Source organism: Chelonia mydas, chromosome 10, assembly GCF_015237465.2.
Source record: "Chelonia mydas isolate rCheMyd1 chromosome 10, rCheMyd1.pri.v2, whole genome shotgun sequence".
Classification (NCBI taxonomy): Eukaryota; Metazoa; Chordata; order Testudines; family Cheloniidae; genus Chelonia; species Chelonia mydas.
In genome coordinates this window covers 9,264,871-9,284,661 of record NC_051250.2, presented here as the reverse complement: position 1 = coordinate 9,284,661, position 19,791 = coordinate 9,264,871, and the positions used below count along the sequence as shown (strand labels likewise).

The 19,791-nt window shown below is 50.1% G+C and overlaps 1 protein-coding gene across 1 annotated transcript in view; it reads left to right on the top strand.

Moving 5' to 3' along the window:
• The first annotated feature begins 2,445 nt into the window (after positions 1-2,445).
• Positions 2,446-19,791, top strand: part of FSCN1 (fascin actin-bundling protein 1) — a 30,847-nt gene continuing 13,501 nt past the window's right edge. Inside the window, exon 1 of the mRNA XM_007062723.4 lies at positions 2,446-7,286. Coding sequence (XP_007062785.1) covers positions 6,464-7,286 — 823 coding nt within the window. The 5' untranslated portion in view covers positions 2,446-6,463. The remainder of the gene's footprint in view (positions 7,287-19,791) is intronic.

Sequence of the window (19,791 nt, the reverse complement as noted above, 5' to 3'; positions counted from 1 at the left end):
CACTCCTCAGCCCCAGATTAGGATCTGGAAGGGAGCTGGGGCTATGTTCCCCCACCGCAACCAAAAGAGACTCAGACCCCAAAGATTCCTTAGCCAGCCCGGTCCACTCCCCACCCTCCATCTAGTGAGGGGAGACTGCAGAGGGCAGAGGAGACCCACCCACCTCAAGAGCCTAATGGGCTCCATTCACCAGCTCACCACCCTGCCCTAGAGGAGACCTACTGCCTTCCCCATAGCCAGAGACCATAGGGCAACCCCTCTACCATTGCCAAGAGAAGGTTGGGGGATGTGTAGTGGGGGGAGATCTCACTGCAACAGCCACAGAGGAGGAAAGAAGAGGGAAAATGATGCTCCCCCATACTCTCTCCTCTTCCCCTTATTTTAATCCTTGTAGGGAAGCAACCTGTAGGAGCCTCAGCTAGGGAGGGAGATGCATGAGGAGTTGGAAGGATGCATGTGGAAGGGATTATTTTTGGGGGGGAGGAATATAGAGTAAATAGATTTTGGGGAGTAGGGGGAGGGAGTATGGAGATGATGCGGGGGTTCCCAGAAGCAGGGAGAGTATTTCACCCCAGGCATATAACCCGTGACACTGACGGGGTCAGATCATTTTCGAGGGAGCCCTTGTTAGAAGGTTGGCAACACGTCACTTTTTGAGTGGAAGCTACAGGAAAAGCATTTGGGAGCGGTTTGCTCCTGCAGAGTTATTGGATCCGGGGGCTCCAGGATGAGGCCCAAAGGCCCACAGCACTCACTGTCCAGATGTTATTGTGGAAGTCCACAGGAAATCCAAAAAAATGTTGAAATGCAATAGAGGAGCCAGCTAGTCCTGCACCTGGAACACCTGGGCTACCTCAAGGAAGCTGGTTCCCATGCATTACACTGAAATATGGACATGAAGACATGGGAGATGTTAACAGGAGCGCCTGAGACAGGAACACATTTATTAAAGAAAAACCTAGCAGAGGCACATCAGAAGGTAAATTGGAATAGGGAAGTGACGACAGGCCAGATCCTGCAAGGTGAGAAGCACTGTTAATTGCTACCACCGGCTTTGCTGGGAACTGAAAGTGCTTAGCACTGCAGGAGGTGCTCAGCAACTCTCAGGATCTGGCCCCTAAATTGTAAAGTGAAGGCATATTGAGCCCAGCACTGGCCCAATGGGATATGTCTACACTGCAGTTAGATACCTGTGGCTGGCCTGTGCCAGCTGACTCTGGCTCATTGGGCTCAGGCTAAGGGACTGTTAATTGCAGTGTAGACATATCCATGGAGGCCAGTAGCAAAACTGTCTTTGTGAGCAGGAAAAGACCTTTAATACCTGGTGCTGCAGGCTTTTCGACTGCGCTTAGCCCTCTAGCTTTCATTTCACAGAGCAGCAGAGCCCTACAACACAGATCGGCGCTAAAGGAACAGAACGCTCACAAGAGTACAATTGTGGGGCAACGGTATTAGCTTGAATGACAAGCCATCAACACTGTTGATGTCTGCCATTTTATAGACAGCAAAATATATTCCAGACTGATCCAGATATGGAGAAAGTTCCCCAAACCTTCTCTGGACAGAGACTATACCTTGGAAATTCCAGGGGGGAAAAGAGATTTTCTGGGACAGTTAAAGGAGGAAGGGTGACAAAATTGGGCTTCAAATGCTTTTAACCTTATGGCTCACTGCAGCCTGAAGAGGACTGGGCTGGTTCTTGCTTTCTCAGTGCCCTGCGCGGCCGATCGGCAAAGTGCTCACATTGGGTACAGTATAACTCTTATAGTGACCACAGCGCATGCCTGAAGTGATCACTGGAAGGGACGTTTTATAAGGATGGGAAAACTGCTCGGTTGCCTGGTCCTGCGGTCTTGTCAGTGACTTCAATGGGAACAGGAGCAGGCCCTGGGTTTGTATCTGCTGAGTTAACTCCAAACGCACAGTGGCACCATGCTGGAGTGCTGACAATAGAAGAGATTGTGCTCTGGTGACTTCTGTCTAGAGCATGGATGGGAGAAGAGGGCCAGCTGCTTCCTCAGGGAAAAGGCCCTTCCAGTCCCCGACTGTGTGCACATCCCAGAGCTTGCCCCCTCCTGGGGGAACATTACTATGTGATAATGTAATATAAATATATTTAAATCAGATGGGTTGAATGAGTAATACAAATGGTTGACAAGGATTGGGACATCAGCATAGATAACAGACTGTTTTAGTGAATCTGACCATGTCTCCCTCTACTGGCTGGCCCTGGTGAGGACAAAAGCCTGCAATTTACAGTTAAAAAAGAGTTCTCCTTTAGCTACAATGAAAGAGGCCTGTAGTTTTTGGTGCCAAAGCTCATGAGTTCGATACCCACTGAGAACCATGTCACTGATCAGAAACTAGAAAATTAAATTGATTAGTCTAGTTTCATTGTCCAAGCTGAGCGACATACAAAAAATAAACAATATGCATATTCAGTGAATAGTACATTAGACTTTTATAATTCTAGCTACGTAAATAATTCCTGGAGTTAATAACCAAGTATGCACAATGTTGCAGAAAAAACACACCCCATACAAAACTCACCTGGTTTCTGGTGATGTTACTACCTCAAAGGCCATCCCAGGCTCACTGCAGGGTTGGCTACAGTTCCTGAACTTTCTGAATGAATTGGGAACCAGTAATTAACAACAATTCTTAGTCATGCAAACATGAGACAACTTGGAGTTTCCTGCACTGACCCCAGGCAAAACAAATGTTTTGCAAATGTTTTGTTTTTGCAAAACAAATGTTTTTGTGAAACACCCTCTGGTTTGATTTTCTCTTTGGGTCTAGAGTTATTCACACTGGAAACTCTGGGAGCATGATTCACACAGCAGCTTTAAGCAAACCCTTCTAAAGTGACCCAGCTATGCTTTGAAAAGCTCTAGCAATTAATGACACCTGTAGGGAATTCCTTCTAAAGCCCAGACTCTTGCAGAAAAACCCATGGGAGGGCTGGGAAAAGGGAGCTACCTCAGAATCATCTCCTCATGAGGGGTAGGGCATTGCCTCCTGTGTAGTGGGCAGCTCGGTTCCCTCCCTCCCCCCCCCCGCACCGACCTGCCAATGTCTTCAGCTGAGGGGGTACATCCAATACACACATAGAGGCCCAGTGGCTTTGTGTGCCCCCTTAGTGCCCCCCTGAGTCCACCCTGGCAGCACACCTCCCCTCAGAAGACACGCTCTCATTGGTTCCTTGCCTGTGCCAAGGGGGTTGAGAGCACAGAGCAGGAGCCCCTACCAGATTCTGGCAGGTTTAGAGAAGGATAATGAGCAGCTTTCCCTTGGCCCAGAACTCCTCAAACCTACCTTGCATTCCCCTGCCTCACAAGCCACTGAAGCCCAGATTCTCAAAGGTATATAAGCTCCTAACTTTGCCTGAAATCAATAGAAGTTGGGAGCCTAAGTACCTTGGAGGATGTGGGCCAACACACACATGGCAGTTTCCTCAGTGTCAGAGAGAGGGGCCTCCGCCAGCGTTTGGGCCAAAGGAATGGGTTTTCCTCTCCCATCATCAAAGGGCAGAAGGGATGGTCTGGTCCATGATTTTTAACTGGACACTGTCGCTTTCAGTTTTAACACCGTGCTACACTAGCCTGCGGGGGCTGCAAGGCCTTGCTTTGCTGCACTGCGAGTGGAGCCAGCAGTCCATGCCGAGCCAAGCTGAGCCGAGCCATTCAGAGCTCAGCTCCCAACAGCTACATGCCTAAACCCTGCTAGATGCTGGCAGAGTCCTAAAGCCAGCATGGTACTGATAGACCAGCATTGGGTCCAAATGTCAATGTGAAACAACAGATTGGTGAGAAGACATGTAGATTTTTATCACTTTAAGACAAGGGGGGAGGGTGTTCACTAAATAAAATGAAACTGGCTATTACTCAGTGGGTGGATTTTTTTAATGGGTTCAGAACACTTATTTCAACCCAAATTAAAAATATATCTATATTTTGGGCCAGACTCTGCTTGGAAAACTTGGAGGGTAAATCTGGAATAACTAGTAAATTGACACCATCCTGCCCCAACAGAACTCACTGGGGTCGCTGCACTGACTGGCAGGATCTGTGCCCCGAGGGCAGCCCACCCAAGAGCAGAATTTGACCCAGTGGCCCTTGGAGCTGTGCCCCTCAGGGAGGCTGATGCTCAGTTACTCAGCTTCTTCACTTGGGGCAGTAACAGTTGGGGGAGGGGAGAGAAGGGAGTGGTTAGGTGGCTTTAAGCGACCTTTGAACCTCTTGTATTCTGGGGTGACATAGGGTCTGTTCAGCCCTCCACTGTGTGCTGTAACAGCCTTAAGGTCCCCTACGGGGCCAGGGAAACAGAGGAAAGCCATAGTGCAGTGCATCCTGGACATGCCCCACACAGGGGCTAGAAGCAGGGCCAGGAAAGAGTCCCTATGCCAGCTCCAATCCAGCCAGGAAGTCCCCCTGCACAAGAAATATTCTCAGGGGGCCACATATGCCCATTTTGTGGTCCTTTTACACAGCCAGAGCAGCACAAAGGGGCTTTACTATATCTGAGCATCAGCCCCCGGAAGCACATGTGAGGACGTATAGCTTGGGTTGGGGGGAAAAGGTAGATAAGTGGGACTATTGGCCTGAGCGAGCATTTGGAGGATTAAGGCCACAATCAGACCTAGGTTAGATCTGAGGCTGTGATAAGCAGAATGCCCCCGGTGGAGCTATAGACCCCTCCATGGAACATATATTCATGGAGGGAGGAGGGCTTTGAGGTGCCACTGAGCCACCAGAGAACTCAGGGGATTCTAGCAAGAGACTCCTGATGCCAGGAAAGTCACAACACCCTCCCACTCAATTCCCCCCATTCCCTGGAAATGTTCATTCAGATTTGGGGAATTCTGGCTTCTGATGACTCTCCCAAGGCCCTCTCAGGAGGCAGATGTGAGCCTGCTCCTACGGAAGGGGAAGTTTTGCCTGCTTTTAGCATGCTTTCTCTGTCCCCTCAGTTCTCCCGGGGGGGTTCAGCACAGAGGCAGTGATATGGGGCAGGGCAGAACTGGCTCATGCAAACTTTTCCCCGTCCCAAAACTGTGGGCAGAAACAGTGGAAGTTAATATTGCCTGAACCTTTCCTTCCATACTGTAGAACCTCCCCAGTGAAGGATCCCAGAGAATCCATGGCACTTGGATTGGCAAAACTGGGGAGTTCAGAGCTGGTGTACAGCCATTGGCCTCTGGTGCATCCTCCAAGATCCAAGCTGGTCTGGAAAGATGGTTGGTTCTGCAGGCCAAATCCAAAGGCAGGAGAGGCAACTCCGACCCTCCACTCCTAATGGAAAAATTCAAGGGAACTCCACAAGCTGAAACTCTTTGAGGCTCATAGTTTTTGTTTGGATTTGTGGTATCCCAGTGAAACTTCACCCTTGGGCACAGTGGTATTTATTTGTTTCCAAACTATGGACCCCAGAAATACCTCTTGAAGTAATTACAAACATCAGCATCCCCAGAGCCCAGGCACTGATGGAAAATAGAGTGCTGAATTATGCTGGGCTCAGAACCCAAAGAAATTCCACTGAACCACTGGAATGGCCCTTGTTTAAAGTTGGTGTAAGTGAGATCAGAATTGGGCCTTCTGAGTGCAGGCAGCATAGATCATTCATATGCTAAGGATCAGTGCACCTTAAATATTGCTTAGTGGGAGGTGACACTTTATTAACAACCACCCACCAACTCCCCCACGCCCTAGGGAAACGCAAGAGAAGACCCATACATCGAAGAAATGAACAAGTGCTTGGGTTTGATTACAGTTTCAATGCAATACTAGAAATATTAGAAGACTCCCGAAGAGACCTGAAGCTCTGTTAAATCCATGGCTTATTTTCCTTGGCTGCCTATTTCCAGCCAATAGATCTGCTTTGCCTTCCACTTGGCTATTTTCACTATTTTATACCCATTTGCATCAAGCCACTAATCCTCGCTCCGCAATTAAAAAAAACCCCAACCCAGGCACATAGCAGATTTGGGATGTTTGTCAATTAAAGAGCTTGTTTGGAGGAAAACGCCTGGGGGGAAGGGAGGTTAGTTTCCTGGGGGGGGGGGGGGGGTCGTTCCCTGCAGTGCGTTTATTTAGGGTGCTGAAACGAACATACCTCCCCCCTCTTTTTAGTGGCTGCAGAAGCCTCGCTCCCCCACCCCTCTCCCCAGAGTCTCAATTGGAGGCGTGGCTGCAAGCACAGCCCCGACATCCTCCCCTCTATATAGGCTGCAGCTGGGAGCGCTCCCTGTGAATCGGGCTTTGTGCGGCGGCAGAGGGGGGCCGGGGGGGACGCGCGGTCCAGGCGAACAAAGGCCGGGGGGAGGCAGGAAGCGGGAGGCGTGGAGAAAACCCAGGCCAGCCACCGCCACCCCCTGTTGTCGCGCGTTCGCTCTCTCTCGCTGCAGCCCAGCCGGCTCCTGCAGCCCCAGCAGCTCCGCTTCCCCCCCCCGCGTCGCTGCGCCAGCATGACCGCCAACGGGACCTCGGCGCCGCTCCAGATCCAGTTCGGGCTCATCAACTGCGGCAACAAGTACCTGACGGCCGAGGCCTTCGGCTTCAAGGTGAACGCCTCGGCGCCCAGCATGAAGAAGAAGCAGATCTGGACGCTGGAGCAGGACGGCGACGACTCCAACGTGGTCTTCCTGAAGAGCCACCTGGGCCGCTACCTGGCGGCCGACAAGGACGGCAACGTGAGCTGCGATCGGGAGCAGCCGGCCGCCGACTGCCGCTTTGTCATCCTGGCCCACGACGACGGGCGCTGGTCGCTGCAGTCCGAGCCCCACAAGCGCTACTTCGGCGGCACCGAGGACCGCATCTCCTGCTTCGCCCAGGCCGTGTCGGCGGCCGAGAAGTGGAGCGTGCACATCGCCATGCACCCGCAGGTGAACATCTACAGCCTCACCAGGAAGCGCTACGCCCATCTGAGCGCCAAGCAGGAGGAGATGGCGGTGGACCGCGACGTGCCCTGGGGGGTGGACTCCCTCATCACCCTGGTCTTCCAGGACCAGCGCTACAGCGTCCAGACCTGCGACCACCGCTTCCTCCGCCACGACGGCCGGCTGGTGGAGAAGCCCGAGAAGGGCACCGGCTACACCCTGGAGTTCAGGTCCGGCAAGGTGGCCTTCCGGGACGGCGAGGGACGCTACCTGGCCCCCTCCGGGCCCAGCGGCACCCTCAAGGCCGGCAAGAGCACCAAGGTGGGCAAGGACGAGCTCTTCGTGCTGGAGCAGAGCTGCCCCCAGGTGGTCCTGAGAGCCGGCAACGAGAGGAACGTGTCCACCAGGCAAGGTAAGGACCCCCCCGCTGCCCTCCCTGCCAGCAGCATCCTCGGGCGAGCTCCCAGGCCTTTGTACGGGGGCGGGGGGACACCTCGCTTGCGATGGGCATGTGCCCATCGGGGCTGCCCCACCCCCTGGCTCGGAAAGCGGTTCCCATCGCGTACAGGGTTGGCCTTACTGGGATCCGTGGCTCTCCGCCTCCCCGGGATCCACCTTGTTCCAGCGCCTTGCGTGCGCCTCGGGGCTGGCGGCAGGGGCTGGCCCCGGTGCTTCATCCAAGTCCTCGCTGCCTTCATCGTGCGCCGGGAGCCGCCGGCCCGACCAGCTGCGGCAAGGGATCTCGGCCCTCCACGGCAGCAGCTACTTTCAACCCCCGGCAGAACGGCCCCTCGCCAAATCTCCCGCTCCCCCCCCTTTGCAGAGAAGCGGCTGTGATTAACATGACCTAGTGGGCTGCTTCAGACCTCGCCCCCCTCACTTACTCCTGGAGCTCTGCAGAACTGCCCGGCAGCCCCTCCCCCAGGCCTGTGTGCAGGGGGAAGCCATGCTGGGCAGCCCCAGACCTACAGTTCGGGGGCTAGCTACTCCCCTGGACGCGTGTGCCTGCTGGCCTCCTAGTCCCGCTTGGCTGCTGACGCCGGGCTACGGCAATGGCCCTTCCGTGCGCGTTGGCTTGTGCAGACCGTCTTCTCCCTTGCCTGCTCGCTGCAGGGCAGAATTTGGCAGGGTTATGTAAGGGCTTTAACTGAAACTCGGTGTCTAGCGGCTGATTTTGGTTGTGCAGCGAAAACATGACCTACATTCAGCTCACACAAAGGGAGCATTGCCTTTGCCTGCTGCTGCTGCTTTGGCCGGGCCTGCTGAGGTTCCCCCCCCTTTGGAAGCCAGATTTTTCTTTAATAGAGTGCAGAGGTGATCAGCTTTGTGTCTGAAGGGTAAAGAACCCTGTGCGGTATTTTTGACCGTAGCGCTCCATGTGTGCTCGCTGTTAACGGGGTTTAGAGAGACTGCACAAAGCGGTGCGGTTAAGCATTTAATGCAGGTCCCATCTTGCACCTTCTGCACCCACAAGCTTAAGCACCAGTTGCTTAAGGCTGGTAACAACATAGAGGGGGAGCTGTAGAATGGTCCCCCCTCCTGCAGGGTGAGAGGGTATTGATCAAATATCTTAGATACTTCATTTGTCTAGGTGAGAGCCAGTACATTACAAACTGCCTGGCTTTGCGGTACAGGTCAGATAAACATGGTAACAGCTTGGCCTTCCATATGTGCATGAAGGCTGAGGCATGAATTCGGTCTAAGCCCTTCTGTGAACAATCACCAAAATGGATGTGCAACCACAAGGATTCCTACCTCCCCTCACTTTAAGTGTCTGTAATGGTTGGATGACTGCCTGCTCTGTCTTTACTCTGCAGACTGCTACAGGGAATTCACTGTCTTAACCATGTCCAACCCAACTCCAAAAAATATCAACTGTTCCTTTGGCTGATATTTAATATTTGTCCAGTCAAAGGGGGGGGGTAAGGGGGATGGGGAGGCTGGTAGGAGAACAAGGGCGGGCTTGTGGTTCAGAAAGAATGGCTATTGCTGAGCTCATTGGGGGGAGGTGGAGCTGCTGCTCCAGTCTTTTGTCACGCTGGAGTATTTGGGATTGGAAAAGCAGATGTCAGGAGGGGTGATATCGGTGGGGGTGGGGAGGCATTCAGCAGTGGTCAGATAGGCGCATTTTACAGCAGGCTGCAGAGGGAATGCCTCTCTACAAGCCAAGGAAGTGGAGGAAGGCTCTTGAAGCACTGGTGGAAATAACACTGCTCATTTTCAGGGTGTGGTATGTGGCTATGAGTGGAGAAGCCCAAACAATGTGGCTGGGCTGCCTGAAGGTCTTGAGGAGTCTTCCCAGAGCAGGGAAATCTCTGTTCACTTTGGAAGGAGTGAAAGGGGCTGTGGGCTCCATCACCTATGGCGGAAACGGGTCAAATGACCCAGACTAGTGAGTCTATGGGGCATTCTGCTTCCCTGTTGAATCTCTCTTCTGGGCCTGATCCTTAATTTGAAGAGGGCAGGGGGTAGGAAGAACCAGGAGCAAGAGGACCAAACATTGGCTATATCCCTGTTAATTTGGGTTCCTTGTTCCCCTGAGTTTTCCCATAAGTTTTCTGGCACATGTTAAAAGCCCAAAGTGCAAACCTTTGGGGTGGGGGAGAAAGGGATTTGGTTCATGGGTCCAGATGGATCCCAGTTTGGATTCTTGCATTAGCTTCATTCAGTCTCCCCCTTAAAGGGGAAAGACATCTCATACCTCTCAAGACTGTCATGGGTAGCAGTGGAATGATTAGCTGCAATATGATCTCTCCTTTAAGTATGTTTCAGGCAGGGAACCAGTTTCCGCTTGGTTAATCCTAGCCAGCAGCAGCAATGAACAGTTGTGGAGCTCAGCTGGGGCACAACTTGCTTGTTCTTTCAGTCCCTTGCTGGTTTCTCCCTCTGTTCCAAGGTTAATTAGAAACAAAGCTAAAAACACATGTCCAGGGGAGGCTTTCCTAGACGCCCCTTTCCCCTACTAGACTGATAAGCTTGTCCTTATTGTCTGATACTGCAGAGGAGAGGATGCTCTGGAGACTGACGCTCTGAGTGACCTGGATAAAAGACTAAGGGAGTCTCATCCTAAATGAACACTTGATACTGGCCCTGAAAGATCTGTATTTTGAACGGACTCATTGGGGTCATGCTCTCCTTCCCCTCACCCCTTGCACTGGGGGGGGGCAGCAGTACCTTGGTGTGACTTGTCTCCCGCCACCGTTGGTGAGGTTGCAAAGAACATAGGGAGAAAACCCTTTGGTTTGCTACCTATGTTCTTTGCAACCTCAACTAGTTTCCCCCTCTCCCTCCAAAATACTGAGTTTGGTGTGAGCACAGGCCTAGCTAGCATCTGCCCCTTGTTAGTGCTACCTCTCCACTAATTGGGCTCTGCCTGGCCTAACTAGAAGTTAGACACATAGTGGATAGACTTAAAGGGCCTCTGAGAAAGGATCCTTGTGTCTGGGTATCTGGAGGGAAGGAAGGACTCTCCCACAGGAAGCCCAGAGGAGCTCCTGGGTTCAGATAGCTTTTACAGCTAGAGCTATAATAGCTACTGCCTAGGCTTGTCGGCTTTCCTGAAGTTGGAGCATATGCAGCCCCAGGGATAGTTGAAATCAGTGAACACAGGCCCAACAAGTGCTGAGTTAGCAGAGATCACTTGGCTTTTGTTGCCACTGTACTCGGGTAGAGAACACTTGGAAATGGGAAAAGCTCTTCACAACACACACCCCTTCCCCCACACCACCACACTGTCAGTCCCTCCTGGAATTAAGCCCTGAACATCAGGGATTCATTCCTCACTAACCTAAGGAAAAGTCTGCCAGGGGTGGGGATTCGTGACAGGAAGTGGGGGATGGTGGGAGTTCAGCCTGATGACTGGAGGCAGCTGATTCACCACTTCTTTGGGTGCTTCAGATCCTTCCTGGAGATGAATTTAAAGCTCCCTCAGGGCTTGCCTGAAGAGCCACAGAACTAATCGCCTCTTCCCAGTCAGGATTTAGGAATGTACCCTAGACTCTGAAGCTGTCCTGGCTGGATCAGCCGGAAACCTAAATCAAACAGGTCTATCAGGCAGGCAGCATGGAAAAGAAGTGACTGTATAATTCTTTTGAGGATGATCTAGATTTTTCTGCTTCCTTTTCTGATTTACAAAGCCTCCAGAGAGATTATGCCCAGGTAACTGCTTGCAGGCTATTTTAGAAACCCAGTCTGCCTGGGGAGCAGGTGAGATCACAGACAAAGGTGTAATCAACTAGCCTACTTGGAAAGAAATGCCCAGTTACCGGGGAAGCCTGCCAAGAGCACAGAAGGAGCTGGTTTATCTAGGAGACAGACTGCCCTTTCTAGGGAATAGGAGAGTGGGGTTATGTTAACAGGGTGCTCACATATGTAAATATCAAGGTCAGCCTGTAATCTCAGGTTAGAAATAAGATGTGGTTTGGAAGATAAACAAAAACAAACCACCTCTTTCTGGGATTGGGGATGTTGGGTCTGCTGTAACAAAGCCTCCTGTGTGGGAGTTCGGTTCCCTGGAGTGAGAGCACTCCCCACGGCTGCTGAGCTTTTACCAGATGTTCTTTTCTTCTGTTGGTGGGAGGCTCCTTCAGACAGGACTCCCCTTCCCTGTTTAATTATTGGACACGGGAGTGATGGAGCTCTTACCTTAGTGGGTGGGTGGGTGATCGCCCTCTCCTAGGGTGACCAGATTCCTTGATATTAGGGTCTTATATATGCAACAATTTCCCCTCCTTCTCCCCCCCCCCCAAAAAAAAAAAAAAAAAAAAGCAGGTGTGAAAAATCAGCCACTTTTTGTAATCTGGTCACCCTATCCCCTCCATATGTTGTCAGAGCAAGATACTTTCTACCATGGCTTGACTTGATGGAACATCCTGTAAATTTACAGGCCGTGTGCCGGAAGCATGGGGGGCTGGGGGGGAGGTTAGGAAGGAACTGAGCAAAGTGATCAAAGCTAGCCTGCATAAGCAATCCATGTAAGTGATATCCATAGCTCTGCTGCTTGTGGGGAAGGGGAATTCTGGAGAGGTTTCTGATTCCTGGCCTTCACAGTACACTGGGGACAGGTGATTGCAGAGAGAGGTGTGGGTTAGTGCCTGATCTCTGGGAGCGAAATGCCAATTGTAAATGGGGCTCCTATTGTCCTTCCCTCTTAGTCTTCACCTACTTCTGGGAGTCACCTGGCTAGAGAGCCAGAGGCAGTGCTGTCTTAATACTCGGAATAGGGGGTGACTCTTGATGTTCCCAGCTCTGCCCTGACAGAGGTTAAATGACCTGCTAAGCTGTTAATATGGGGATTCAAACCTACCTAATGGGGGGGCTAGGAAGGGGTTGGAAATCAATGCAGTAGTAGAACTCCTTATGGCCACTGCATCCAGGACTCTAACCAGAGCACAGTTCTAGGAGAAGTGCCTCTTCGAGGGCTGCGTTAGCCACTGCTCTGCAGACCTCATTTCTTCAAAGCCTGCGTAGGTTTCAGTCTATTTACCAGTGGTTGTGTCCAGACTTGGCCCCAACAAACTGTCTTCTCCTTAACTAGGAGTCGCCATTCAAGTGTAAGACTTGAGGTGCGATACCCAGAGAAGCTTTATTGTAAACTAGTCTGGGGCAGGGCTGCAGGTATGGTGGGGGGATGGTCTCCTGGCAAGAACGACTAAGCAACCAGATTCCATGTGTCCAAGCTAATGGGGGGTACAGGCCAGTCCTCTGAACTGAGCTTCTGTACCTACCGCCAGAAAGCGAGGAGTGTAGCCTCAAGAGTTGGGGAATGAAGTTCAGATGAAAGGGAAGTTGAAACCAACTTAAAATGCCTTCAAACCCACAAGTGCCCTGGATCTTGGCCCAGGTGAGACTGTGGTTCTATTTCTAGGCTCCTGAGTTCATGGCTTGCCAAATTCCCTCCATCAGCATTGGCAGCTCTTTCCTCTACGCTTCTAGTTTTGCTGGCAGACCCATAGCAATGACTGCTTAAAGCAGTTGGGCATGGGTGGGAAATAAGTGGTGTATCTCTGAGTTAAATTAGCACTGGAGCACATAGTCCTACCCTAGCATGCAGGTCCCTTCAGGTAGCAAGACACAAGGTCTGTCATGCTGACCTCCACACGGACACTGTTGCTGGGTAAAATGCCACAACACTGGAGCTCTCTAGAATCTTCAGCATCACATGTTGTTCAAGGAGGAGTCCTTTGGCCACAAATGAGGCCCTTCTACTTGAGCGTTGGGTGGCAGGTTTGGATGCATCTTTCAGCTGTAACCGTGCCTTGCTGGAGTGCTGGATTTCTTTTGAGTTGGCCTCTAATTGTCTGTCTTCAAACCGTTTTGGTTATGTGACTGACTTGCTGGCTACCTCCTTAATGTCATCCCTTCATTGCTGCAGCAGAGGAATCAAGAAACCTAGGTTCAATCTGCTGCTCTGTCACTAAGGTGGATCTTCACTGCACAGAAAACAAAGCCCATGGCAGAGCGTCTCAGAGCCTGGGTCAGCTGACTGGGTTTGTGCTATGGGGATAAAAATATCAGTGTAGACATTTGGGCCCAGGCATGGAGGCCTAATCCTTTTGTTGGGCTTCAGAGCCTGGGCTCCAGCCTGAATGGGAACATCTACACTGCTATTTTTAATCCCTAGTATGAGTCTGAGTCAATTGACCTGGGCTTTTAGATGTGTGTGTGTGGTTTCAGTGTAGACACATCCTAACCTGAGTCAATTGAATAACCCTTTTTACTGATAGAGGTTAAGCCTCACTGATGCCTTCTGAAGCTTACTTTGGGTTCATAAGTGCCCTGAAATTTTCATATGGAAAGCACTGCATAAATGCCATGTATGTTGTCTAGCCACTGTTGTCTAGCAAGTGTGTTCATGCTGGAAGTGGTTTTGGTCTCCTCAAGGTTAGACTAGCCTAGTTGTTCGTGTTCTATTTGCAGACCAGGAAATTGGAACTATGCATATATTATCTGCATTGGTAGCATGAATGTACATCTGGCTTAATGTCAGCCCCCATGTGCCAATACTCAAGGGCACGTGTGACCCAGAATTCCACCTCAAGACTTTCAGGCCATTTATGAAGTAGTTTTAATTTTAGCCAGATTTGGCCCCAGGATGGTCACATGAAGCCTAACTCAGTGGGTCAGGAGGCCTCAGACCTGCAGAGCCCTGTAACGTTATTCAGGTGGCTTATTCTCCAGTTGGAACTGAAGAACCTGCAAATCTGAAAACAAGCTTGTAACCATATAGCCCCACAAAGAAAGACATGCTGCTTTCTCCGATGGGGTTAACATGCTGAAGAGGCTTGGTCTATGAATAACCCTTCAGGGAGGGTTGATGGCCTTGTGGTTAAGACATTGGACTGGGGTTTGGGAGATGTGAATGCAGTTCCTGGCTCTGCTATACAGCGTTCCTGAGATCTTAAAGTCACTTAATCTCTCTGCCTCAGTCCCTCACTAGTAACACTGAGAATATGCCCTCTGTCTTGCCTAGTTTGTGTTTAGACAACCCTTACTTGTAAGGGCAGCCGAAACGCAAAGTGGTTTAGCTAAAAAAACCCTGTATAGATACCCTCATTTTAGTTATGACTTATTTGAATTTAAACCCGTTCCTAATCTAATTAACCAAGCCTGGTTTATAAATCAGTAACATCTCTTTTTGCACTGGCTTAAAATAACCCCATTAGTTTAAATCCTTGCAACTCTGTGTAGGCAAGCCTCAAGCTCTTCTGGAACATGGTGCCTAGTACAGAGGCCTCCATCTTAGTTGGGCTTAGAGGTCTATTGTGCTATAGATAACAAGCGTTTGCAGATTCTATAGTGGGTTAATGTCACTTGAATTGTTACTTACACCATAGAGCTCTAATTTCAGTACATACATAAGAATTTTGAAGTAAAAGATGCAGCTTAGCATTTGCATCTATAGCTTTAAGTCTCCAAGCACTGGGCAGCAACTAATTCTGCCTGCTGTGTACCAATTCCCAGAATACTTAAGCTTCTGCCTATGTTGCTGGAGTCTGAGCCATGGGAGCTAATGGAAAAGGCAGGTGTGCACTTGTAATTCCATCCCTTTGTTCTGCGTGAGGTCTCCTTGCACACTTTTCAGCTTTCCACTTGTTGCCATCCTGTAATAACTTGCACTAATACAAGCTACAGAAATTCAGAGGTTGCTTCAGTCATATATAGGGGACTGTCTGAATGCTGCTTAGCTTGTGCACCTCACTATAAGGTTCTACATCTAGAAACTACTTTCAGAGCAGTGAAATGGGTCCCCTCAGTGGCTCTCTCAGAGGTAATCTACCTCATTTCTGTCTAGAAATGGCCACCTTTAGGGTCCTGAATCTCTCCAGCAGCTACAGAATGTATCCATCACTTACCACCCCGTGTGTAGTAGGCTCAGGGCAGAGGGAAGGGTGGTGCTGCTAGAATACTTCACCACTGAGTAATGATGTTGGAAGACCTGTTTGACTTTGTGAATGTACAAGCGTATTTCATTCAGAGTCTGCCTCCCTGGGGTACTGAGAGGTTAATCTCTCAGCCTGTTGTGCTGGCAGCAGTGGGAAAGCTTGGCAGCTAGGGAATTAGGAATCCCTCTCCTGATCCAACTCTGGCTTTTCTTCCTGTCCGTTTCCACAGCTGTCTTCCCTTGGGGGAGCTTAAGCAAAGAGGGGTTGGGGCTGAGAGAATTCTTTTGTTTATGTAATGTTCCTGATGCGGGGAACAATTGGGGATGTACATACGGCTCATTGTTAATGGCGCTAACTCCTAAGAATGCTTGTACCAAGATGCTTTGGTGGTGACATCCACTCCTGGTAGAAGTGCTGTAATTTAGATATGCTCCCTAATGGCATGAATTCTCCTCATCTAAAACTATATTTTAATAGCACAACAAAATACAGACCACTCTTCTCCCTCAAGCTCCAAAATGTCTCAAAACAATGTTGTTAATCCCCCTGCACCAAGGTAAGACTGGGAGCTCTCACCAGAGCTGCAAAGACTAATTCCTCCTATCACCTGGTTTCCAAAGATGCTGGCAATCCCCTTGCCCTCTTTAATACCCCAAGTTCTCCTGTCCTCCCCAACTTTTCTTTGCCAAATGTGAGGAGGAGTCTTCTCCATCTAAAGACTGCCTTAGGAAGTGACTTTCCAAGACCTCTCGTTCCTGTTTCCTTGCCACTGCTCCTCCTATTGCTTTGGACAACTTCCTCCCCCAGATTCTTAACTATGAAACCTGCCACAGTCCAACTTAATTTAAAAAAAAAAAAATCACCAGAGATGCATAACTTTCCCTTGCCTCCACTCTCCTCATTCCATATCCTGGGTGGATTTTTCTCCAGGTTTGTCTGACCTTATTCAATAGTCAGTTACATCATTTCTGTTGATAAGGGCTTCTCCTTTACACCTAGTGCAGCCTCTACCACAGGACTACTGCATCCATCTGGCCAAAAGCAAGAGCCTCTCCAACCAATCAGACTTTCTCCTGAAGTGGCTTTCTATCCACTTTGAAGTTCCCTGAAGATTAGTTCTTGGTCCTTTCCCTATTCATTTCCCTCTTGTGCCTCTAACTTTAATTAGCAGCTCTGTAAAGGTCAGGAGGAGTCATGCTGATTTCAGACTGGAAATCTACAAAGAGCAGTAATTAAAGTTTGACGGTAATGGTATTTGCAGAGCACTCTGGGATAACATTGAAAGAGTTTTCAGTTATAATATTGCTTCTGGCTTTAGAATCAGGCAGAGTGCCAAATTCAAGGTGTGAGCAGCATGCCCACCTCTCAGCTTGGATGTCTGCCTTTTATCGAGCATAGACCTTGGGGGGAAGGTTGAGAGGCGACTAGGCAACACAACCTAGTAGTTGGGGTTCTGATCTTTCACACATCACCCCTAAACGCACCTAGGTCAGAAAGCAACAATGGCCTTGCGCTCTTGTTCACTGTCTTACCCCCACAATGCTTAATGAGTGCAGAAAGCTCTTACGCAGAAAGCTACATAAGACTTGCTGATCGGTGTGAAAAGTCAAAAGCAACAGGCGAGACACCAAGTGGTGTATGGCGCAGGCGGGGCTGGAATACTTATCAGCTGTCTGCGTACGTTATCCAGAGCAATGGACAGGGATATAGGAATTACCAGAATGGGAGCCCTAAGGCTTCTAATGTTACTATAATTGCCTGCAGCGCAGCCTGGGATGACGGTAAAAGCCTCTGACTAGTAACACTGACTCAGCCGCATGTCCCTGGAATCACTCGCTGTGGGGGAGAAGCTGCTCTGGGTGAGACCTTGGGTTTTCCTTACACTCCAGATCCTCTGGAAGGTGGGGATGAACCGATCTAGCCTTGACCAGTGGAGGAGAAGGTCCAGCTGGCCAAAGTGAACAATTTCATCCCTGGATAGGTTTCGGAATAGCAGCCAAGTGAGCTGTAGCTCAGGAAAGCTTATGCTCAAATTTGTTACTCTTGAAGGTACCACAAGTCCTGCTCTTTATCCCTAGTTAGCTAATCCTTGATGCAGGAAAGGAGGCTTTTTTTCTTCTTCCCCCTCAGTCAGCTGCTAAGCTGTGGGTACAAAAGCCTGTCTGGTACTCAAGATATTTTACCATGCAACATTTCCCTAATTTTGCATGGCTGTGACCCTCCAAACCTCCTGTTCGGGCTCCGTTACAGCCCTCTGAAGCATTGTTCTGCTGGAGTGTAATTGCATTCCTTTCTGCTGAGTCTGTGTAACCCAACTCCAGCCTGGCATTTGGGGAGAGGGCTTCAGGGAACCTTCTCTCCTCCCACAGCCTGATCTATTCCCTGTGAGTAAGACCACCTATGGGCCTACAATCCAGTGTGTTACATCTGATACTTGGATTGTCTCAAGGGACTATCAAGTGGACAGCTGACCCTTGAATGGTAGTGGGGAAGAGGGTGGGTTCCAGGCCGCCAGTGCTTTGTCTAGCACTAAATTGATTGTTCTCAACCTGTGGTCTGCAGCTCCCAGTGATCCACAGACTAAGATTTCCAGTGGGGTGTATCCCTCCATTTGAAATTTTTTAGAGGTCTGCAAATGAAAAAAGAATCTCACCATTGTCTCTCTAGATTTGCTTTATCACTCCCACTTCATCTCCTGCCCCCAGGTGGGAGACTAGACTTCTCCTGATACTGACTGTTTCTTGGCTAACTCTTGATACATTCCAAGTACCCCAGCAGGTGGTTCCTGCTGAGCCATAGAGTATGGGAAGCTGGTCTCTGTCCAGTACAATTTCATGGTAACTATCTAGCTGTTGGCTCTGAAAATGGGACCAGTTGGCTTTTTTTCCTACATTCCAGTTCGTGATGCAGTATCTGCTTAGATAGAAGGCAGGGATGGGGGGGAACAGTGGCTCATAATTTAAAACTAAAACCCTGATGTGGAGGGCTGGGTGACTTCAAGTTCTCCAGTTGCATGGAGACCATGTTCTGCAAACCCCCTCCCCTGTCAATGGGTGTAGTGCAGCTGGAGCAGGACAGGCATGGCCTATTTCTCTGACAGGAAAGAAGAGATCTAAATAAGTGGCATCTGGAACCCCCCTCCAGACTTGAGTGAATAGAGTACTAGTCTCGGCCCTTTTGGGGGCAGAAGGGAGAATCTAGCTCCTGGCATGTCTTGCTTTTTGCCCTCTGCAACCCAGCACTGTCTTCCCCACAGAGAGCAAAGCATCCCTCCAGATGATTTATTTCGGATTAAGGGAAGCCAAAACAGATCTTTCTGGGAGTACAGTAATGTACACTAACATTTCATATCCGAAAGGCTACAATGGCAGTTCAAGGAGATGTATCTGCACCTAGAGATGCAGTGCACAGAACGCTGTCCCCTTCAGCTTCTTGCTAAAATGTGAGAGAGGCTTGTGGGCAGCCATATTCTGTCTGTCCTGCACTGGCAGCTCTTACCAGCTCCCCTTCTTTCTCTGCTCCAGCTGGCAAGAGCCTCCTTCAAAGCCTAGAACCCCAGCAGCAAGGTCGGAGCATGCAGAGTGACTCCAAGGGGACCTCCCTACTGGAGATGGAACTTCCAACGGGTGTAGATATCCCCGTGGTAGCTCTAAGCTGATAAGCTTTTAAAAGCTGCCTGACTCTCCTGGATCTCAGGTGGGATTGTACTTGCTCAGCCACTGCTGGTGGCACCAGTGCGATCCTCAGCAGGCTAGCTGGATCGAAGCTAATGGGAGCGCCTGCCTGAGCTGGGAATGACCCCTCCAGCTACAGTGTAAATGTACCTAGCATTGGGGAGCAGAAGAGAATGAGGGGATCTGCTGACCCCACAACTGTGCTCTGTCCCCGGGTACTCTGCTCCACTGCTCAGAGGCAGGCCTGTGCCTGTTTAGCAGCTGTAAATGGTCATGCTGGGTGCTTGCTAAATTCCAGATGGGAGGGTGGTGGAGAGAAGGTGCCCTTCTTCTTGCATTTGGAAGGCTAGAGATGTCTTGGTAGTTGTCCGCTGATGCTGACCTTGCTGCAGGTGCAAGAAGTGGGGCTTGAGTTAGATTTCCATATCTAGTTTAGGAGTTGGGACACTACTTCCTGCTGCCCTCCTTGTTCCCGCAGCTCACTAGCCATTCAAACTGAATTCAGCATGAGAGAGGAGCCTGGCACTTGTACTCCATGTCTGTTTGGAAATGCATGGGTGATACTCCACTGTCTAGGTGGGGAAACTAGCTTACATCCGATGAAGTGAGCTGTAGCTCACAAAAGCTTATGCTTAAATAAATTGGTTAGTCTCTAAGGTGCCACAAGTACTCCTTTTCTTTTAGCTTATATGATGGAAGCCACAGACTAGCCCTGTCAAGTTGGAGCAGGGAGGGGGAGAGAAGTGGGTTAGAGGCTCAAAGCATTGAGCCATGGCACACTAACACTTCGATTATCCAGATCAATATCGCCTCTAACCACCTTCAAGAGACATCAGTGACCATCTTATTTATGGACCAC